Below are 24,180 nucleotides of genomic sequence, written 5' to 3'. Positions count from 1 at the left end.
TGTGGGGCACGTCCACAGCCCCGCTCCCTCGCTCGGCTGCGGGTTCGCCCTGCGCCCGGGCCGCCGTGAGGCCGGCGTGCCCTGCGCTCTCCGCCCGCCTCCGACCCCGCGGGCCCTCCGCCTTGGGGCTGAGAGTGCGGGGACGGCCCTCACGCATGTTCACTTCTTCAAATCTGGCTCTTTGAAAAAAGTTTGGACACCCCTGATCTAGATGGTCATCACAGAGTCGGTTTGATCATTATTATGAGCGTTATCATAGGCCATGTTGTTCTTCTTGCCACTATTACCAATCCCATTCATATAGGCGGATTCCATGCTATTGTCACTCTCCTATCTACCAAAGTGCTTCGGTCAAATCACAGCAAGAATACCAGGCAACTCTACCTCCACAAAGCCCTACTACCTAGGCCCAACATTGAGCTGGAGGATGGTCACTTGTCCAAGGTGGAGGATCAGCAACCAGATGCACCACCAATGGACCAGTCCTCATCCTCCCTGATGAAGCTGTTTTTCTGGTGGATATGTCTCTGCCAGATGACCTGAAACAATTTCAGGAGCTCTTTAAGTGAGTTGTGGAAAGTCAATATCACCTGTTGAAGAACCTGCACCCTTAACAATGATCAAAAATCGCTCTTCACATTGATGGAGCCAGCGCTTGCTTGCTTTTTTTTTTTTTTTTTTTTTTTTTTTAAAAGGTGCCGGTACTCCAGGGGAAAAGTTGTTGAGCTCTGACTGGAGGTGCTGGTACTGCGTACCAGGCAGTACCGTCACAAAAAAGCACTGGATGGAGCAATCATGGAGGCCACGGATCCCGACCTCTGTGGTGCCAATTAGTAAGTGGGCTGATGATAAATATTTTGTGCCCTCCAAAGGCCTCAAACTTTTATTCAGTCACCCACAACCAAATTCTCTCGTGGTGGATGCAGCTCACCACAGATCCAAGACGCCACAATACAGAAACACTGGGACAGATAAGGACAGTGTAAAAATTATATATCTTCGGCAGGAAAGTTTACTCATCTGCCATTCAATTCGCGATGCGAAGGAGTAATGCCACTCTGCTTGTAAATCACAATTTTTACAGTTACTCCAAATTGGCGGAATTTGTTCAATAGCTTCCTGACTCCAAGAGGCCACTTTTAAAATCTATGATACAGGAGGGCTACACATCAGCTAAAGCAGGGTTACAGATCGCCCTAGGCGTGGCGGACAGTTTCACATTCCATGGCTATGGTGATCTCTATAAGGTTGTCTCAGCTGGTCTTGGCCAGAGTTCCCAATGTCCGCCGCGCAGATGTGCTCAGCCAACTTGCACGACCAATCAGTTGGCCAGAAAACAGCAGATTTGACTTTTTGGTGAACTGCACGCAAGCAATTCATGTTGTTGGGACACATCATCAGGTCCCTCTCCTGTTTTGATCACCGCCTACGGCTGTTCTATGGTCAGTGAACCAGCATAACATTGGACTGATGGGTCTTGGAAGTTGTCGTGTCTGGCTTCACAATCCCCTTCATATCCATTCCTCCCACCAACCCCATCTCTTTTTCAGGGACCCATCTCATGAGGATCTCTTAAAACAAGAGGTCCATTGCCTCCTATCTATTGGGGCCATAGAGAGGGTTCCAAGACAGTTCAAAGGAAGAGGCTTCTACTCCCGTTATTTCCTTTCAGAAGAAAACAGAAAGATGGAGACCAGAACCAACAGTTCAAAATTGTGACCGTTACCACTGTTCTACCACCACTAGACGAGCAAGACTGATTTGTAGCCCTCGACCTCCAAGACTTTTATTTCCACATTGCCATGCATCCAGCACACAGGTGATTCCTTCCTTTTGTTGTTGGCAGCAATCATTTCCAATATTGAGTACTATCATTTGCCCTTGCATCCGCTTCCAGGGATTTCTGAAACTTTCAGTGGTGGCCATGCATTTGCATTGCAGACACTTCATGATATTCCCTTATTTCGATGACTGTCTCATAAAAGGTCGATCATAGGAAGAGACATTCCATATAGTCACCAATTCCCTTTGCCTTATCAACAAGCAGAAGTCCACAGTGGAGCTGACGCAGACCATACATTTCATAGGGGCGCAACTTGATTTTATCACGGCATGGGAATACTTACCTGTTGAACAAATCCAGGCAATACAAGATCTAATTACCATTCTGAGGCATGCCCCTACTGTGTCAGTGCTCACTTATCTACAATTGATGGGGCACATGGCTGCCACCATGTTCGTGGTTGAGCACGCAAGACTACATTTTCGCTGCCTTCAGCATTGGCATATCCCAACAAAACACAGCATTCACAAGACTGTAGCTCCTCCGACCTGTGTTCGGAGATCCCTACTGTGGTGGACCAGACCAAACAATCGCATGGCGGGTGTCCCTTTCCACTGACTTCAACCATTGAATCAGTTGACTACAGATGCCTCCCTCACCAGCTGGGGCACCCATATGAATGGCATGACAGTTCAGGGCAAGTGGTCAACAACAGAATCGGCTTGTCACATAAATCTTCTCGAGCTCAGCACAGTCTTCCATGCATGCAGACACTTCCGTATCCACATAACTGGGACAACCATCAGAATATTGATAGACAGCATCGCAGTGATGTATTACATGAATCAACAGGGAGCACGCTCCCAGTCGCTCTGTGCAGAAGCAGTCCTATTATGTAACTGATGTATTCAAAATGACATCACCTTAATAGCATCTTACTTATCAGGCACCAAAAATCCTGTTGCAGACTTGCTGAGCAGACATTTTCCTCACGAGTGGGAGATTCGCACAGACATACTTCAGTGCATCTTCTGCTTCTGGGGATCTCCGCAAATAGACCTATTTGCCACCTACGACAACTCAAAATGTCACCACTATTGTTCCAGGGCAGGCATTGGGAAGGGATTGCTGGGGGACTCATTCCCGATCAGCTGGAAGACACCCTACTCTCTACGCCTTTCCCCCGACTGCTCATATGCAGAGTTCTAGAGAAAATGAACACAGATTCAGGACGAGTAATTCTCATAACTCTGGCATGGGCGAGACAACCGTGGTACCCATTCCTGCGCCGAATGTCCTTACAACCATCTTATTGTCTTCTCTCCTCTGCGCCCCACCCCCACCCCCACCAGACCTGCTCTTTCAGAACCGCAGCTCTCTTTCATCTGAGACCAGAGACCCTACATTTAACAGCATGGCTCCTAGCTGGTTCAAAGCATCTGAAGATCTCTGTTCAGAGCAACTAAAAGTGGTCTTAGTGCATAGTAGAAGGGAGTTTACCCAAATGACTTACCTAGCTAAGTGGAGGAGATTTGTGGTCTGGTGCACCTATAACCAGATTGACCCATATGCCTCACTCCTACACCAGATCCTCAATTACATCTTTCAGCTGGAACAAATGGGCCTTTCTGTTTCTTCTTTGAAAGTGCATTTAGCAGCAGTCAGTGCTTTCCATCATTCTGTAGAGGGGGTGTTGGTGTTTGCTCACCCAATCACTAAAAGATTTATAAAAGGATTGATATTTGTCAATCCCCCAAGTAGACTGCCACCACCCTCTTGGAACTTGGACTTCGTGTTGGATACCCTAATGTATTCCCCCTTCGAGCCATTGGCCACGATATCTCTCCACATGTTCACTGTGAAATTGGTTTTTCTATTGGTGATTACATCTGCACACACAGTTAGTGAGCTGTCAGCTCTGATGGAAACACCACCATTTATGTTGTTCACCAACTATTTGGTGATATTATGGGCCCATTCTGCCTTTATTCCCAAAGTTTGTTCCAAGTTCCATATCAACGAACCAATTGTACTTCCCTTGTTCTGCCTGAAACCTCATGCCTCTTCACTAGAAGCTTTCCTCCATACACTTAACGTATGTTGAGCAATTATCTTTTACATTGACAGAAACAGACCACTTAATAGTATCAATGACAGACCGATCCAAAGGCAAAACCTTATCAGCTCAACGAGACTCATAGTAACATGCATCACTACTTGCTATTCCATTTGTAACAAATTTCTTCAACCCCAACCAAAAGCCCACTTTACGAAAGCAACGGCTACATCAATGGCCTTCATATGAGGGGTCCCGTTGCATGATATCTGTCGAGCTGCTACATGGTCATGTAATGCTATATTGTACAACACTTGGCCTCTAATTCCATTTTGGCTTCCGCAGTACTGTTACTGATAAACCTTGACTCGGGATCGCATTCTGAGTACTGCCATGTAGTCCCCTACAGTGGAGCACCCATGGGGACACCACTAAAAGAAGAAGTAGCTCCTCACCTTGGTACAGTAATGATGGTTCTTCGAGATGTGTGTTCCTGTGGGTGCTCCACCTCCCGCCTCCTCCCCATTCCAGAGCCTTGGTTCTGTCTTTCTCGTCGCAGGTAACCAAGCGGTGAGAGGAACTGGCGGGAGCCGGACCGCACGCGGTGAGCAAAGGATGTGAATAGCGTGAGATGTTGAATGCTCATGTGCAGTCTTGCTGACAGCTATTGAAAGTCCAACACCTACAGTGGCGCACCCATGGGGACACTCATCTCGAAGAACCATCATTACTGTGCCAAGGTGAGTAACTTCTTCTTTTTCACTCATGTTATCTTCTCCAGGCATAGGACTTAACACTGGCCATGGGAGCAGATTCTCCTCCCAACACTCATCACCAACCTGTTCAGTAGCATCTTGGTGCTCAACTAGGCACCAGCCATCACCTCATCCTCCATAGAACCCCTGGTTTAGCCAACTGTGGCCTTAGCCACTGCAGCAATAACCCTAATGGCCTCCCTGGGGACTGTGGAACCAGTACTGGCACTCCTCCCACTGGCACCAATCATGAGGGGAGTCAGCAGCGACCCCAGCGCACACAACAATGCAGTCTTCTCCTACTACCACATAATCATCACTGGCCCACCCTCCATGGTCACCTTTGGTGACTACCCAAGTAGATCCCACGGACGAGGAGGATGACTTACTCCAATTGGATTGATAGCCACTCTCCAGTACCACAGTCTTTGTCTCCAAATGAAGCTGTTTTCCCGTCTTCCTCTCTCCCTGCAGATGACCTGAAACATTCAAAAGGGTAGCACAATCCCAAGATATCGTGCTGCAGGAAGTACAAGAGAAACAGCATAAATTGCTTAAAATTTTACAGCCCACCACCTCTTCCAAAATAACCCTGCCAGTTGACAAAGCCCTTATGGAGCCAGCTGAAACCATATGGCAGACACCAGCCTCTACCTTCTCCCTACCACTCACTAACCACAGGGTGAATAGAAAATATTTTGTCCCGGCTAAGGAGATGGATTTTCTTTTCTCCTACCTGCAGTTGAATTCATTGGTGGTCAATTCTTTCCACCACTATTCCAGACAACCACAATTCAAATGTGTGCCCCAAGACAAAGAGCATAAGCAACTGGACTTTTTTGGGAGGAAAGTATACTCCTCCACCCCTCTGCAATTTCACATTTCAAATTATACTGCCCTTTTTGCTAATTACAGTCATGCAAACTATACCAGGCTGCAGGAGCTCTTAAATCTTTTTCCTGAACTAAAGAGACTGCAACTCCAATCGTTACAAAGGAGGGTCAATCAATTGCCTGAATGGCTTTACAGGTGTCAATGGATGTAGCAGACACGGTAGCCAGAGTGATAGCAATGGCAGTCATTTTGCTTCACACTTCTCATGGCTACAATCATCCGGAATCCCATGCGAGTTGTAAACAAAGGTAGAGGACCTTCCTTTTGACAAGAATCAGCTCTTGCTGCAAAAACGGATGAGGTCCTTCGCTCAGTGAAGGACTCTTGCACCACCCTCTGGACATTAGGCATGTACACATTGCCTAACAGGAGAAGAAGGTACACTCCTTATCAGAGATCTCAAGATGGCTCCTACCAGAGGCACCCACAGAAGCCATTCAACCAGAAGTCCAGACAATGACTTAATAGGAGAAGGGCTCAGCACCAGTGTTCCTACAAAGCTTCAGGGTAGCACAGCTTCACTGGAGATTAATCAGCCCCGCTCAGTCAGTCAACTCTGTGCGTGGAGCTCTGAGCCTCTGACTATGCAGGGCTGATCAGTCACCTGTGAAGCTGTGCTACTATGCAGCTTAGAGGGAACACTGCTCAACTGCCCTTCAACCGGTGGTAGCAAAACCGGAGTCTGAAGGTGTAATCGAGGGTCTAAGAGATGCAAACTTTGTACATATTCCACCGCCACCTGAGGCCCTTTTTACCATCAGTGGGCCTTAATTACTATAGACCAGTAGGTCCTTGAGACATCAAAATGGGCTATAAAATCCTCTTCACTTCTGTGTCCCCTCCCCAACCCCTCTCTACAAGCAGACATACAAAAACTACTCAGCTTGGGGGCCATAGAGCAGGTTCTCCTGAATCCTACAGGAGAGGGTTTTATTCAAACTGTTTCCTTATTTCCAAGAAGACGGGAGGCTGGAGATCATTTTAGATCTCAGGAAACTCAACCAGTATCGTTCATAACTATAAATTCAGGATGGTGACTTTAGGAACCATCATACCTGCATTGGACGAGGGGGAGGTTCTCAGCTGTTAACCTTCGCCATGCATACTTCCATGTAACCTTTCACCCTTCCCACAGGAGGCTTCTCAGGTCTACGGTAAACAGCAACCACCATCAGTATCAAGTCCTTCCCTTTGGACTGTCCACAACACCACGTGTATTTTCCAAGATTCAGGCAGTGGAGATTGCGTTCCTCAGAAGGCAGGGTGTGATCATATTCCTCTAATATGTATCATTTGTAATTGCGGTGGCAACCCGGGCGCCTCTTTCTCTGTATCAGTTTCAAGCTATATGCTCTTATCATAGACACTGTACTTCATCCTCCCTTTACAACTGTTCACACATGCCTTCAAATTTTAGGCCATATGGTGTCTTACCACTTTCATGGTGCAACTTGCCAGACTCCACATGTGCTGTCTGCAGGCATGGTTGGCATCATTCTGCATCCACAACTAACACCGCTTTGCCAAATGAGTCACACTTCTGGCGCTAGTGCTGTCTTCATTGCGATGGTGGACCTGTCCATACAACCTCCTCACCAGAGTGCCCTTTCACTGTAATAGATACGGAGGCATCACTCGTAGGATGCAGTGCCCACTGCAGGCATCAGATGGTCCATGGCAGAATGAGGTTACATATCAATAAACTGGAGCTTAGGGCAGTTTACAGTGCCTGCCTGCATTTTCTTTCGCTCATCTGAGGCCAGACCATATGTGTCCTCACAGACAACATACCACGTGCATTCTGCATTGACCATCGGGGGGGGAGGGGGGGTGCCTGATCACACTCTCTAAGTGCTGAAGTGATCTGGTGTTGGAACTGGTGCATGAAAAACATCATGCTGGCGGTAATGTACATACCAGGCCAGAAGAACACCATGGCAGATCATCTGAGCAGGCATTTTTCTGAGCATAACAAGTGGGAGCTTATTCTGATAATGGGGATTCCTGGTGATAGACTTTTTTGCGATACCAACCAAGTGCACATGCCACCACTTCTGTCCCAGAGCTCGTCAGGCCAAGCATTCTGCAGGAGAGGCCGTTACAGTACCAAGGATGGCTCCTCTCCTGTATGCATTCCCACCAATTCCCCTGGTCTCTCAAGGCTTATCCATAAGATACATGCGGATTGCACAAGGGTCATTCTGATCACTGTTTATTAGCCAAGACAGCCATGGTTTCAATACCTACATCACCTCTCAAATACCAACCCCATTCCCCTCCCCACAATCCCCCCCCCCCCCCCACACACACACCTACCTGCTGACCCAACACCATGCGTGACCCCTTGAGCACTCAAGTTCACCACCTGGCTTTTCCGTGGTTCCAGAATGAAGAACTTACCTGTTCTCAGAGTAAAGCAGGTCCTCCTCAGCAGCCACCATTGCACAACAAGGTATACCTACCAAAATAAATGGGGACAGTTTCAGGAATGGTGCAGTCAATGTCATCTTTAACCCAATATCACCCCGATACTTACTGTACTAGAATACTTCAGGGACCTTGGTGAAAGGGCCTCTTCAGCACCATGAGTCCATCTGTCAGCCATCACCGTTTTCCATGAACTGGTGAATGTTGTCTCTCTTTGCCAGGCCCGCCAGGAATTGCTTGGTAGTTATGTAAAACATGTCTGTGCATACATCCACCTGTACCATCTTGTATTGGGCACACTAACGAGGCCTCCTTTCAAACCACTGGCAAACACATCATTACAACACTTGGCCATGAATGTTTTTTCTGGTTGTGATCGCATCTGCCAGGTGGGTAGGAGAGATCAAAGCCCTTTTGGCGGACCCACCCTATACTATCTTCTCCAAAGCCAAATCATGCTCAGGCCCCACCCAAAATTCTTGGCAAAAGTTATCTCTGCATTCCACATTGATGAACCCATTTATTAACCATCTACTGCCCTAAACCACACAATTCCTCCAGAGAGGCAATATTACATACCTTGGATGCAAGACGGGCAGTGGTGTTCTACATAGACTGGACTAAACAATCGAGGAGGTCAAATAGACTATTTATTTCCATTTTCGGTCCCTACAAAGGAACAGTTGTCTTTGCACAACATATTCAAAGTGGAAATTGAACTGTATAAATACGTTATAGAGTTCGAAAGAAGTGTCCACCTCAGATGGTCACAGCGCATTCCACGTGACTAATGGCTGCACTGTTTGCCTTTCTGCATAATGTGCCCCTGACTGACATTTGCAGAACAGCCACATGGTCCTTGCATCACACCTTTGCCCAACATGATGCACTTCAGCAAGGACTGATACCAACCATCTCTATGAGCAATGCCATTCTTGCCTCCTCTCATATATGACTCCAACGCCCACTTCCTCAGGTGGCAGCTACTGCTCTTTAGTCACCTGAGTGGAGCACCCACAAGGATACTACTTGAAGGAGAAGAGGAAGTTACTCACCTTGTGCAGTAATGATGGTTCTTCAAGATGTGTATCCCTGTGGGTGCTCCATTACCCTCCCTTCTTCCGTGTTACTGTAGAGTCCATTAGAGGATTTCTTGTAGAAAAGAAACGGAGCGGACCTGTGCTGTGCATGCAGCTAATGGAAGAAAACAGCATGAGATGACAACTGTACGCGCACAATGCAGGAAGGCAGTGGTAGGCTAAAAATCTCCGATAGTTGGCGCAAGGACACACCATACCTGAGTGGAACACCCACAAGGGGAGATATCTTGAAGAACCATCATTACTGCACAAGGTGAGTAACTTCCTCTTTTTCTCACTGCCATGGTCAGCCAGAAGACTCTCCAAACTCCATGTGCTAAAATTGGAGTCACTTTATGCCATCTTCAAGGATAAAGGTGCAACTTTGGCTGTACCCATCTGCTCTCCTGAAGGTGGTCTCGGCATTTCATAGGGGCCAGGACATCTTCCTTCCAGTCTTCTACCCAAAGCCTCATACAACTAATGAGGAAAGAAGTCTTCAAGCTCTAGATTTCAGGATGGCCCTCCAGATGAAACATGACAGAACAAAGCCCTTCCATGAGTTTCCACATAGCTGCTTGTGGCCTACGAGGATAGGATGAAAGGCCACCTGATATCCTAGAGAATATCCACATGGATCACCACCTGCATACGCATGTGATATGAATTAGCAGGTATTCCAGCCCGACACATGGTCAGGTCTCATTCAACCAGAGCCCAGGCCTCATCTGCTGCCTTTATAGCAAATGTCCCCTATCCAGGTAATCTGTCATGCTGAAACATGGTCCTTAGTGCACACCATTGCAGCTCAGTATGCAATTACACATTATGCTAGGAACAATGTGACTTGTGGTAGAGCGATGTGGCAATTCACATGTTCTTGAGTCTCCTACCCACCTCCACAGATACTGCTTTACAGTTACTTATGTTGAATGGATATGAGCAAGCACTCAAAGAAAATATGTTTCTGTAACTGGTGTTCATCAAGATGTGTTGCTCATGTCCATTCAACCTCCCACCCTATTTCCCCTCTGTCAGAGGCCCCCAGCAAAAGAAACTGAGGAGGGAGGAGCCTGGGAGCGCCCTGTATAACCCAGCATGTGCACACCACTCCAGAGGCCACTGATCTCGGTCCTCTATGGGTACTGCCGAGGGAAAATCTTCCGGCACTGTTTCATGTGGCGAGCATACACACACCTGGGTTGAAGGGGAAAGAGCAGCACATCTCGAACACCAGTTACGGAAATAGGTAACTGTTCTCTTTTGGCTTTTTTATTATAACGTGTATACATTTTCATGTCTTTTGAAATCTATTTAAAGCAAATTATAAATTATTTTGCAAATTTTTTAATGACGTACAGTAATTTCATTTGTAATGCAGGCTTTTTAAAAAATGGCCTGAGTATCATAAATATTAAATGCATACTTTTAATTAAAATGCAATCACAGCCTCCCTTTGTAACTGGTTTAAGTACTGAGGCTGTGTGTACACTGGTAAGTTTTGGTGATGGAAAGTGCTGTTGACTGGCGGAAGTCGCCAAAACTGGAAACCTTCCAAACCGTGTTTTGGTACCTGCTGTTGACAACTTGTGGCCACATCTGCAGCTCCCTCGTTGACAGAGCAAAGCATTGTGGGCATGCATCCCATAGGGCCTAGTGTCACCTTCACACTCTACAGGAACGTGCAATACAGTGCTAAGAATGATGGGAACATGAGAAACGTCCCATCAGCCATCTCTCTTCTTTCCAGACATCCCTGGGGATTTCTGGATTTTGTGCCAACTCAAGCAGTCGTGGTGAGAGAACATGGATCCCAGCTTTCTGGCCCTTACCAACACTGTACAGAAGACCTTGTGCATTGTACCATACCTAATTATGGACCTACTAGCAGATGACAACGATGACTTATCGGATTTGGATTAATCAGAATTAGAGAGTGCTGAATTGATGCATCATTTGGCTATGGAAGGCCTGAGATTAGTCGTTGGATTGTTGCTTTTGGGCCAGAATTGCACCTTTGCAGCCATGTGTGGAGAGAGGGGGAGTAATAGAGGCATGGCTGCTGGGAAAAGTTATGATGGGGGAGCCTTAGGTTATGGTCTTTCTTATTGTTCATGAGTATTATACTCCATAGGCTGTCATTTTGGTTCTGAGTGAGCTGGATCATGCATTCAGTGGTTTCCTATCCCTATCTTGTGTCTGGTGCCATCTGTGTTCTCTTTGCTCCATCTTCCTAGTTCTCTCCATAGCTCATCTCTGTTCTCTTTTCTCTGACTGAGCAGTGGAGTGACTCAGCAATACTTTATCTGAAGAAGTGGTTGTGCCCATGGAAGCTCATGATCCCATCTACACTTTTGTTAGTCGATGGTGCTGAAAGACTATTTGTTGTTCTTTAAGTTTTTCTTTCATCAGATCATCACGCGCCCCTGGCTTTTTTTCTTAGCTGGCATACTCTGTCTGATGGTGACCAAGATGGTTGACTTCTCAAGGTCCAGAATGAAAAAGTTACTATTAACAATAGTGCAGGGGTGGCCAACCTGTTACAGATGAAGACCCAAAATAGTGGTGGATACAGTGCAAAGAGACGGGGGGGGGGGGGAGGGAGAGTTGTAAGTCTGTGCAAGCGTCCCATGCAATTTTTTCTTTGAAGAGCCGCAGGTTGGGCACCCTGCAATACTTTTCTATGATAAAAATTGTTACAGTTGTCTGGAATGGACAGCCCTGGAAATAAATTCCCACTATGTTGGATCATCCTGGAGGTAGGCAGATCTCTGCAGACACTTTTATCATAGTGAGTTGTTTTTTTTAAATTGGGCATGAAGTGTGTGTGGGGGATGGGGTTAGATTGACTCTCCAAGAAAGTACAGACCTGGGTTGTGCAGCAGTTGTACATAAAGCAATTTTTAATTTTCCTACACTTGGGTGCAGGCTGCAATCGCTGACACATCCCTGCTCAAGGGTAACAAGCAAGCCTGGGCTGAGCTTTTGGAGGTGAGTGGGAGGCTCCCTTCTCCTTATGCAGCCAAACTGTGTGCTGCTTTGGTTCCAGCAGCACACATTGAGGGCTAGTTTAGCAAAGTGTTGTACAAGAAGGGTAGGGAAAGGCAACCCTGCCATGGAATCTCCGTGACACAATTAATATGTACATCAGGCAAATCTTGGACACTATTTCCCAGGAAGAGTCTATTGCTATCTGTGCCTGCATCAATGCTACGTTTGGCCATAGTGAAGTACAGCCTTTGGTCATCCTGCATGGCTACCGGTGGTCACCTTCCACTCAGCCCCCAACCTGCCCCGCCTGCACAGCAACTGCTCACTGAGGGACAACCTCGGTCCCACCTTGCATGGCCACTGCCTGCTCAGCCTTCAATCCAGTCCACCTGCACAGCAACTGCTCACCAAGTCACCACCTCTATCCCATCCTGCATAGCTGCCACCCTTTCAGACACCAGCCCTGCCCACCTGCAGAGCAGTCTGTCCTGCGTGTCTTCCTTCATTTTAACATGCGTTGTCTCTTCAACAATGAGACATTCTCACAAACATCATTTGAGAACAGTTCCTCACTGCTGGGCACACAGGTTGACACTGGATTGACCCTTACCTCCTGGCTCTCATCAACTTGTCTATCTGGGAAAGTATTTCTGGCTCTTTTCTGAGAACTATTCACAATGTCTTTGGGTTTGGTCATTGGGCCCCACCCAGAATTCTGCCCAGTTATTTATAAAACAGTCATGTTTTAGGTGCAGCACCAAACTGGCTGTTTGCCTTCTCTGCCTTGTGATAGGCCTAACGGAGTTCCTTAATCTTGGCTGTGCATTGTAAGGTGTCTTGCTCATATCCCTTGGTACACAGGGCTCAAGAATTGAGACTGTAGATGTCCCAGTTTTTACAGGTTACTTACAATTCCGGTTGCACCAAATCTTTTTCCCGCACACCAGTCAGATGTGAAAGATCTGCATTGTTCCAAGCGGGAGAGCATTTGGGTCTAGAGCTGCCATCTCTGTTCTCTTGAAAAGATGCCATAAAGACCACCACACAATGTGCCACAGGAAATATGTTTAAACTGCCTAGAGTTTGCAGGTGGGAGGGGAGCATGTCTTTACTTGTAAACATTTATGTATCTCTAAGGCAGCCGAGTTCAAAGTAAAAATGTTAAATATTTCACTAATCCAATAGTCGATGCAGTTTTGCATTGACTATTCAATTAGTCTGTAGGGCGGTGCTGCCCTTTTGAAATGCTGCCATGGTGTTTCAAAGGGGCAGCACCGCACAGCTGATCCTGGGTTTAGTGCTGCAGAGTGCCCAGGTCAGCTGGGGACTCCAGCTGACCTCGAGCTCCCTGCGACACTGCCCCTTTGAAACAGCACCATGGTGTTTCAAAGCAGCAGTACTGTATAGAGCCCAGGCTCCCTGCTGCACTGCTGCTTTGAAGTGCGCTTCTCCCTCCCCCAACCGCCTTTGCTACCTCTGTCTGATAGAGGCAGCAAGGTGTGGGGGAGCAACTAGTCAACTATCCTGTTGACTATCCAATAAGCATTTGTTTATCAAATAGTCGAGTCCTTAACATCCCTAGTTCACAATGGCTGAAGAGGCATTGTGAAATACATTCTGGAGTGCAATAAACTCTACAGGAAACCTGCCTGGTACATACTGCATGATTGTTGACAGCATACAGACAAAATCCCTCGTGGCAGTAGAGTTTTTCTGTCACGAAAAACAGGTTTATATCGTGATACCTGCTATGCTGTTATGTGGATACTCAGGTTTTTGTCATCCAAAGGCAGTTTTCTTCAACAGAATGTGCCAGTGGAGATAAGGCCTTAACTGTCCTTTATAGTTTGAAAATTTTGTCTAGTGTCTAATAAATATTTCTTGCAGCAAATTAGGCCCATTAATTCTTACCCTTTCCTTCATTTGACGTGAAAAACAAGCATCACAATTCTCTTTATTGAAGCCCTTTACCAAAGCCCCTTACCTTTCTATCTTCTATTAGTGTCCCTATGGGTGTTCCACTGTAGTGTATGTTGCACCTCTAATTGTAGGTTTTTGGTAGCAGTTGAGCCCTAGCATGTTCTCTGCCTCAAGGCAATTTAACACTTCACCAGGGAAGCCCCTCACTTCCTTCTCTATAGCCTTTGGCCGCACAGGGCACTTATGAATGGATCTCAGTCACCTGTGTTGTTTCAGGCCAATTCCACAAGCCAAATACACCGGGAAGCATTGGCACTTAGGTCCCAAACCTGTAAATGAAGTTATCACAAAGGTATGAATAAAGACATTACTTGACTAGCACACTACCTTCCACATTCCAGTGACTTAAAAAACCAAATAATGGGTACTTAAGAATAATTTGTACCTTCTCTCTCTGCTTCATGTAATATGAACACTCTAATTTAATGTTTTTTTCCCTTCCTTCTCTTCCTCCAGTCCCCGATTTGGTTTGGAACTAGACTTTTAATGCATCTGAAGAAGCAGGTTGCACCCTTGAAAGCTCATGATACCAGCTATGTGTTTTGTTAGCCAAGTAGTCTAGCAGCACTTTAAAAACTATGTCTACACTCGCGGCTTCTTGCACAAGAGCTTCTTCTGAAAAAAATGGTGGCTCATTAGGTATGCAAATGAGGCTCGGCAATAGTCCACGCTTAGCCTGATTTGCGTATTACTCGCGCAAGAAGCTGCGAGTGTAGATATAGCCCTCGTGTTTAAGTTTTTCTAGTTACAGACTAACTGGGCTACCTCTCTGAAGCCACTACCTAAAATGGCAGTCTCAGGAACTGGGAGCTATAGTTTAAAACTCCTTCTTAGGAAGAAGGCACTTCAGTCTCCAGGGGACGCTCTAACAAATCATCCCCAGAGCCTTTAACTTCAATGGGGGGTAGAATCTTTTTAAAAAAAACAAACAAACACACACAGCAGACTTCTTCTGTAAAGGCTGCTAAAAACAAGCTCTGAGTGATTGGCAGCCAGGGGATGCTCTCCAAAGCTGCCACCTCCATATTCATACCTAACTCTGAAGCACTGTACTAGAAGGGCCTCCCACCACCCCCACCCCTGCTTTGCAGTATGGGCTGCATATCACCTGAGAAGCCAGAGGTAATCAGGCTCTGAGGCAGTGTTAAAGAAACAGTACCGTATTGTCTGTGAAAACTTTTAATACCAGGTGTGACAGAACTCCCAGCTAGGTAGTGTTCTGCACTTTCCCAAACATTGGTACTGACAGTGTACTGCTAACAATCCTCTGTAGTACTAAGTGAGCCCAGGGTAACCCATGAACTCTAGTATCCTGGAGACCTGTGGTCTTCGTACCCATGGAAAAAGAGTTACTGTACTATCTCTAAAAGTGCTGCACTGACAATTTTCAGCACCCGGCACAAGAAAGCTCTCATCTAGGAATGCTTTGCACCATCTCAACCATTGGTACTGATAAAGTTCCATCTGTGATACTGAGTGAACCCAGGGTACTTCATGAACTCTGGTACCCTGGAGACCTTGTGTGGGGAAGAACCTCAATCCCCCTCACATGGTACTATGGCCCTGCTACTGAGCACATCCAGGTACCCGGAATCACCTGGGATCCAGTGCTGCAGCATGGGGCGACAGGCAACTGGTCCGTGAAGGGGAGCTGGTTTTTAAACTGGCTCCCTCCAACACCATTTTTGACTCCACAGTACTCTGTGTAGTAACAGACTCCACTCCAAAGTCCCAGCTTCCAGTGTTGAGTACTGCTTGGAGTCCCCTACAGTGGAGTACCCATAGGGACACTGTGCGAAGAAGAGGAAGTTACTTGACTTGTTCAGTAACGATGGTTCGAGATGTGTCTCTATGGGTGCTCCACAACCCACGCTCCTCCTCTCTACTTCAAAGTTCAGGGCTTTTCAGTCAAGAAGGAAGTGAGGGACTTTTACCCATGCAATGCTAGATAGCCTCGAGGCACATCACGAAGGAGGGAGATCACATGCGTGGGCTTAGGGGACGCCACTACCAAAAATCTCAGACCAGAGGCACAGGGGCACACAGACACCTACAGTGGAACACCCATAAGGACACACATCTTGAACCATTGTTATTGCACAAGGTAATTTCCTCTCTTCTGTGCCTGAAGGATTCACAACGTATATCCTATGTCTGACAGAGTATTAATAATTACTCCTTTGAGTAATGTTTTTCAGCCAGTTATGCACCTACTGTGTAATTTCCTTTAGACTACATTTTCCTGGTTTGCTTTCAAGGACACGTGATCAAAAACTTTGCTAAAATGAAGATAAAATGAAGATAAATTGTATCTATAGCTTTCCCCCTAACTACTAGGCCAGTAACCCTGTCAAAGGAGGAGAATAGTTATTTGCATGATATGTTCTTGATAGTCCATGTTGGCTATTTCTTTATCACCGTTATCATTTAGGTGCTTAAAAATGTATTGTAAACATTAAGCTATAAAAAACCAACCAACCACGGTGTTGAACAGTATCTGTAAAAGCTGTAAGCCTAAGTGTTGCTTGTGTCCATGTTAGCAGCAGCCAAATCAGTGATTCTGAAATGATTGACATTTTATTTTATACATTTTTGTAAACTATGGTTAGTTTTAGTTGATATGAAACCTGGAGAACATTTTCATTCTCATTAAGCTACGTCAAACAGTTGCTCTTATAACTTAGCATACTTTTAAGGGCAATGTTTTCTTTGTTAATAGATGGGAATTTGAAGAATCTGAAGAAGATGCAGTGATGAGCATCCCTTACCAGCTTCAAAGACTGTTTGTTTTATTGCAGACTAGCAAAAAAAGAGCAATTGAAACAACAGATGTTACACGGAGCTTTGGATGGGATAGTAGTGAGGGTAATTTTTTATTTTAACTTTTATGTGGAAAATTTAGCATGATTTTGTTGTTTTCCAGTTATTACTCAAAGGCACATATAATGGCACTAAATGGATATTGATGGTGTAAAAAAGATCTCTGTTCATACCATTTTAAAGAAGAGCCTAAATCCAAGTTCCAGTAGAATAGTTTAAATGGACACTTAGTTTTTAAAACTGTTTTTTGTTTTGTAGTGTAAAATCACCGAATGAAAAATAATCTTAGATTTCTTCACTACAGACTCTGATCATAATTGAATTCAAACTTTCAAGAAAGCTTGAGAGCATCAAACTGATTGTTACAATTTTTTTTGCTTGGGAATTTCAATTTTAGTTTCCCTCAAATTATTTTTAAACTTTTTGAAGCAGATAAAAATTAAGTATATATTTCTTTAAGCTGGAATTAGTTATAAATATCAGTTATTTAAAATAAAACCCCTTTAAAAAAGATGATGTAGCTGTTTCAAAAAACAAGTGAACCTAGAAATACAAAAGTTAAAGTTAAACGTCATTAATTTAATTTGGGGATGCACAGTTGGTCATTTGAACAATATGATTCTGCCCTGTGCCCTGCTGATATGCCACTTTTTCACTTATCCTGCCATGACATGACATGACATGAGACTTCATTTGCCTTAAACCTGTGGTCACCAACCCGATTGACTAGTTGATTTTTGGGGGCACAACCAGTCAATCACGAGGTGTTTCAGCCCACCGCCTTATTCCCTCCCACCCCCAAGGAGGAGCCTGCTGGCACATTCTCCTGGGAAAATGGCATGGGGGAAGAGAGTCCCCAGCTACACATCAGATCTGGCATCTCAGCAATCATGCACACTGCTCCTCCCTTCCCAAAACAGCTGGCAGGCTTCCTGAAAAGCTGGATCTGGCACACAGCTGGGGACTTCCTTCCCTCTATTGCTTGCCTGCCTTCAATCCTGCAGGGGGAGGAGCAATTCCCGGTTGCACATCAGCTCCAACTTCTCAGGAAGTATGCTGGCTGTTTTGGGGAGGAGCAGTAGGCACGCTTCTTGAGAAATCGGATCTGGCATGCAAGAAGGAAAGCAGGTAGCTTGGGGAAGGAAGTCCACAGCTGTGTGCCAGGTCCAGCATCTTAGGAAGCACACTGGCTCTTTTGGGGAGGGGAGGAGCAGCATGCACACTGCGAGATCTCCAGGTACTGGCCAAGCTGTCCCTGCCCCAGCCCCCACCAGCAACCTGTCCCCTGCTCAGACCCTCATGAGTACTCTGCCCCCGCCCCCACCAGCACTCTTCCCCCTGGCCAGACCCCCACTTGCACCTTGCCCCCGCCCACTGGCCAGACTCCTATCAGCACCGTCTTAAACTGTAACTTAGCAGACAAGGACCCCCATGTTGTTTACTTGTATATTCATACTTGTATGTGTGTATAGTCATATGTACAACTTAGACAAGATGTATTTGAATTTTCCTCATTTTATGATTTTAGAATAACTTAAGCCCTACGTGGGTAGTTTTTATGGTAAATCATATCTTAAGCATAGACCTTGGACAGTACCCTTAAAGCTAACTGATTTATTTTAAAAGTATATAACTGTTACAGAAGATATTAGAAGGGTGTAAATGATGCTTTTTTTTCCATTTTCACTGATGAGATTAATTTTACTTTATGCCAGCATGGCAGCAGCATGATGTACAAGAGCTTTGTAGAGTCATGTTTGATGCTTTGGAACAGAAGTGGAAGCAAACTGAGCAGGTAATAATATCATAACACTTAATTTTGCATGGAAAGAATGTTGGGGGAAAGCTTGTTTAACTCTGACTTCTAAATGCAGTCCTGTGGTAATTGCAAGGCAGTTGAAAATTTGTTCAAATGTCTTTGTTCGAGGCAGTCATAGACCTATGAGATGATTTAAGTGTGATGGGGTTGGGGTTTTTTTTAGATTTATTTATGAAGAGTATTATTTTTCAAAAGTTTTAAAACTTTTTTCAATCAGCTAAAAATTAAGTATATATTTCTGGCAAATCTTTAAGCTGGAGTTAGTTATAAATATCAGTTATTTAAAGGAAACCCCCTTTAAAGCTATGGTTTACAGATTTTATTACTTTAACTAATGTGTATGTAAAAGTCTTACATTCTGATGACAGTGGGCTGGATCCTCATTCTTGATTTGTACTCAGAAAGCTAGCATAACTGGCCAACTTAGGGGTTCCACACCATGGGAGACGTCCCTAGAAGTACTCTTTAGCCATCATGGCTCTGTGCAGCTTTCTTTTCCCTGCCCTAGTTGAAACAGGAAAGGCCATGGCCAGAAAATTGCTGCATACTATGGATATGCAGAGAGCATACTCGCTCATTTGGGGGCCATCATTAGTGTGGAGTTGGAGAAGACTTACAGTACCTTCTCCTGACCAACCACCCATATAATATTATATCAGCTAATATAATGGTGATTAAACAATAAGTAATAACAATGTTGTAAAATGTTTATTTTACAGTGCTGCTTTATATGTTGAAAATGGAAATCAACATGATAAAATACTGCTCTAAAGTAAACATTTGAGAGAGCAAGAATTCTCAAAACATTTTATTGCCCAATAGCATGTGCATTCGTGATTATAAAATTTATATTGTTAACGTTTTGTATGCTTAATATATAATTATGGTTTATCCCTCTGCAATTGTCAGGAAAAAAAAGATGTCCGTGTGAAACTAAAGAAAGGGAATATTATGTGCTATGCCTTGTTTAGAAGTTGTTTCAAACTATGCCAAAATAAATCTCTTCATTTGTTTTAGGCTGATCTCATAAATCAACTATATCAAGGCAAACTGAAGGACTATGTAAGATGTCTAGAATGTGGCTATGAGAGCTGGAGAATTGACACTTACCTGGATATTCCATTGGTCATCAGGCCGTATGGCTCCAACCAGGCATTTGCTAGCGTGGTGTGTACTATTATGCTGACAGCTAGTACGTCTATACATACATAGAATACGTAGTGCGACAGTGGTATAATTTCTTACATGGTAAGTATCATCCTAGATACTCCATCTTGGGGTGTTCGTCTTTGTGCAGTGAACCAGCTAGCAAGTTCTAGAAGATTTTTTTTTTAACCCTTCAATGAGTCCTACTGGTGCATGTATAAGGGGAGGGGAGATACAATTATTGTCTTGAGGTTAAAATAATTCATTATTTTCTTTCTGCTAGAATTTTCAGTATTCACCCTACATATCTTTTGTTCTTTTGATTGACTGGGATATTTTATTAGCATTTTTATGAGATGTTGTCAGCATAGTTGGAAGGCTTAGTGAAAACAGAACAGCTACGCAATGAATTTTGGTTTCTAGTTTAATCTTTGTTGGTTTTTATAACTTAGAGTTTAAAAATAATCCATCTCTTATGAATTTGACAAACATTTGGTAATTTTAATGATAAAAATTCCATTATGCCTCTTGTTTTCTTTATTAATAGTTTTGCACTGGCATTAATGGTGTTGGCAAATGTAGGGAATAATTTTTAATTACCTGCTTTCCACAAGAAAAGTAATTTGCATATTGTTTTGTACCTTGTGTTTTTAAAAATAAATACTTAATGGAATTATTAAAAACGCTGGGAGATGAGTCAACTAAAGTTTTCCAGAAAAAGTAAATTTTTTTTAAAAGGCAAATATTGGGGTCATTAAATTTCTTTTTAAATGTTAATGTTCTCCCGTGCATTTAGGGAGTTAACACTGTTGTAAAACATTCATATAATTATTTTAATTTCTTAACAAAAGAGCTGCTATTTCCAGATTAGCTACCATTGTTTTCAGTTAGGGCAGTTGATATTTTAAAGCTTTTAATACCAGTCATCATATAACTTCAAAAAGTTGTGTAAAGAAAATTTTCGGAATGCCTTTCAGCATTTTTCCAAATTTTATGGAGCTTCTTTATATCCAACTGGAGGTGCATTGGAAATTGCAGTTTCAAGATGTTGCAAACATTAGTGTATTAAATGGCTTTCTCTTTCATTGTTTAAGTGTATTTCAGGAATTTTTCAGTAACACAAGAAGCAGGGAATTCTGCCTTTTGTATTTTTATTGATGCAGTGAGTAGAGCCTTTTTGTGTGTATTCTGTCTAGAAAGTTGGAGTCCGCGCGCGTGTGTGTATATATATATATATATATATATATCCGTGGTCTCCAACCTTTTTAACCACAAGGTCATTTTTTCAATTGAAGTGCAATGTAAGATCTACTTCAAACCCAAATACCCTTGCCCATTTCCTTCCTGCCCCTTCTTTGAGGCCCTGCACCTGCTCCACCCATTTTCTAACGCCTCACCCTGCTTACTCCATCCCCCTTCCTCATTCACTCTCACCAGGCTGTGGTAAGGGTAGGGGTGCAGACTCTGGTCTTGGGCCAAGGTATTGGGAGTGTGGGAGGGTCTCTGGGCTTAGCTCAGGGTGGCAGATTGGGGTCCAGGAGGCGTTTCAGGGTGCAAGCTCTGGGAATGAGTTAGGGTGGAGGGGGACTCCAGTCTGGAACAGGAGATTGGATGCAGGAAGGGGTTCGGGATTCAGGCTCTAGCTGGGTACCGTTTAACTGAGACTGCTTCTGGGTGGTGGAGCGGTGGAGTTAAGGCAGGCTTATTCCTGCCCTGGCCCTGTACCATTCCTGAAAGCAGCTGGCATGTTACAGCAATGGATCCATGGCTCCATGTGCTGCCCCTCATCTACAGGCACTGACTTTACAGATTCTTCTGGCCACGGTTCCCTATTATTGATCAATGGGAGCTGCAGGAGTGGTGTCTGCAGGCAAGGACAGCATGTGGAGAAGCCCTGCTCTGCCTGTCTCAGACATGCCAACCACTTCCAGGAGCAGCAAATACTACAGGGATAATTGCTCCAGCCATGACAGGCATTTTAGAATTCACTACTCAAAGAATTAAATTTAAGCATAAGAAAGAAATGACATGCACAGACCGGTCAAAAACCAAACTAACCCACTTTGCAAAAAGTAAATATAGTAACAACCCCCCACGTATGTGTTGGATCGGGAGATGGAAGGGGGCAGGGGAGAGGGAGGAGGAGTGTGTGTCAGATTTGCATTGCCAAGCTCCCTCCACCCCTTCTATCTGTGTGGAGATGGGGTACAGCAGTGGAGGGAGGAGGGATACCCTGACATCAGTGCCTCCTTCTCCCTCCCACACTCTACACAGCAAGCAGGAGGCTCCGGGGGTGGGGGGAAGCTCCAAGGCAGAGGGCAAGAGCAGCATGACAGTGGGGGGAGGGGCAACTGAAGTGCCAGTGCTTGATAGTCAGGATCACCTGTCAGAGACTCCAAGATCTACCAGTAGATCCTGATCTACTGGTTGGTGACCACTGATATATATGCAGTTTTTAATAATTCTGTTCATCCTGGCTCTTATTTTGAGTGGTGTGTTAATGTCTCAAATTATTCTGGAATTATATATATAAAATATATATGCGCGCGCACACACAAAGCTTCAACACTTAAATATTTAACGATAAATATTCAGATTAGCTTAAATTAGTTATCAGAGGGGTAGCCGTGTTAGTCTGAATCCGCAAAAGCGACGAGGAGTCCTGTGGCACCTTATAGACTAACTGAAGTGTAGGAGCATAAGCTTTCGCGGGCAAAGACCCACTTCGTCAGATGCATGTCATTGCCCGCGAAAGCTTATGCTCCTACACTTCAGTTAGTCTATAAGGTGCCACAGGACTCCTCGTCGCTCTTAAATTAGTTGTCATTTTACAATTGATACTGATATTCAGCAAATACTATGTGATGAGACAAACTAGTTTTTAAGATTTTGTGTTGAGGTAGTTACATGGTTGCGGTTTGTGATTTTTGCCCCATTTATTTGAGCTCTTTTATAATTGTGTATTTTAAATATGCAGTTGATTCACCTCCCTTTATATTTCTTATCTATAGCAGATGTTGTTTTAGCTCTGTAGTCTTCAACAGTGGGGAGATATGGAGGATACTTGCTTTTGGAGAAGGGAAAAATCACCTGTTTCTAAATGGAATTCTCTGAAGGTAGTATCCTCCATTGATCCACAGATGATGGTGGTTCAGTAGGATTAGGTAAAAAGCAATGAGAGAGAGATGAAAAAGGTTCACACATGCGCTAATAGGGCTTGTGGAAGGGAATGTAAAATTTTTTAGACCTTGCTAGTCAGATCCTGAGGGAACTTGCAGCAGGCGACACTACCCATGATAGGGGATCTAAGGAGGATACTACCTTCAAAGAACTCTAGTTAGAGGTAAGTGATTTTCGATTACTTTTGAAAGACAGACCAATGGATTTGAATATAGTATGTCAAATAAAGTTTATTATGCCACTGTTTGCTATAGTAGACTACATAAAAAATGTAAATATGTGAAATTTCCAGGAGTTAAGAATAATTATTTCCTTTTGCTTTCTTTGCTAATCAAAATGAAATTGGAAATTACTAAATTTTCTGTCTGCAATTTGATATTGTCCTTAAGGTTTGCAGTTTGAAGAAACCATACTTTTTCTTTGTTTTCTGGTTGTTGGTTTTTTTTTTTGTTTTTGTTTTTTGGTTCATTTCATGTAGTATAGTTTTAACATTATTAATGCGTGTTCAGCAAGACCATATAAATCAGTTCAATGACTTTGCTTTGCTCTAGGGCTTAAGTTTAGAGAAAGCATGTACATATAATTTATAAAGAATTTTACATAGATCTGAGACCTCAGTATCTAGTTGTATTTCAATACAGGTTTGATGGTTATCTGGCCAGTGATTTAGATCCTGAAGAAAGTTATAGATCGGCAATGGAAAACTTTAAGCTACCTATATTAGAATATTCAAGTTTAGAAGTCTGTTTTAATGCAAATTGCTATATGGACCACACTAGGCAGTGAAATTATCTGGCTATCAAACAGTGGAGAGGTTTCTCTCAACCTGGAGTTTGCAGAATGGGTTTAGGCAGGTTTCAAACAGGGCTGGCATTAAGGGATAAGAAACAGGGCTGTTACCAGCGGACCCATGGAATAAGTGCCTTTCACAAAGATTCTCCATACTGCTTTCCCAGCAGGCCTAGTCCTGATAGGTATTGAGCATCCTTTGATTTTAGTAGGAGTTATAGATGTTGAGCACTTTTGGATCTTGACTCTTTTGAGACTGCAAACAAGGATATTGTGATATAGGGATCTGTCTAAAGAAGATGCATTCAGACCATCAGTTCATTTTATGTAAGTATAAACAGATGTCCGATTTTAATGACATTGCCATTACCAATCTGTATTTTAAGCAGTGATCTGTAAATAAAAGGATAAGTTTCCCTTTACCCATCCTCTTAAGTTTTCCATGGAAACGTTTGCTTTTC

General features: G+C 44.1%; 1 protein-coding gene across 5 annotated transcripts in view; it reads left to right on the top strand.

Annotated features, from left to right (window-relative positions):
* USP47 (ubiquitin specific peptidase 47) overlaps positions 1–24,180 on the top strand; it is a 170,042-nt gene that overhangs the window by 54,803 nt on the left and 91,059 nt on the right. For 4 of the 5 annotated variants that reach the window (XM_075927892.2, XM_075927891.2, XM_075927890.2 and 1 more), the window contains 3 exons: positions 16,685–16,830; positions 18,501–18,580; positions 19,622–19,771. In XM_075927892.2, the coding sequence (XP_075784007.2) occupies positions 16,685–16,830; positions 18,501–18,580; positions 19,622–19,771 (376 nt within the window). Of the gene's footprint in view, positions 1–4,410; positions 4,580–16,684; positions 16,831–18,500; positions 18,581–19,621; positions 19,772–24,180 lie in introns of those variants that run through there. The other variant, XM_075927893.2, reaches the window with a different exon arrangement.

This window comes from Pelodiscus sinensis, chromosome 5 (genome assembly GCF_052426305.1).
Source record: "Pelodiscus sinensis isolate ZL-2025 chromosome 5, ASM5242630v1, whole genome shotgun sequence".
Lineage (NCBI taxonomy): Eukaryota > Metazoa > Chordata > Testudines > Trionychidae > Pelodiscus > Pelodiscus sinensis.
The sequence above is the reverse complement of the archived record's forward strand: the minus strand, read 5'-3'. Positions and strand labels throughout refer to the sequence as shown.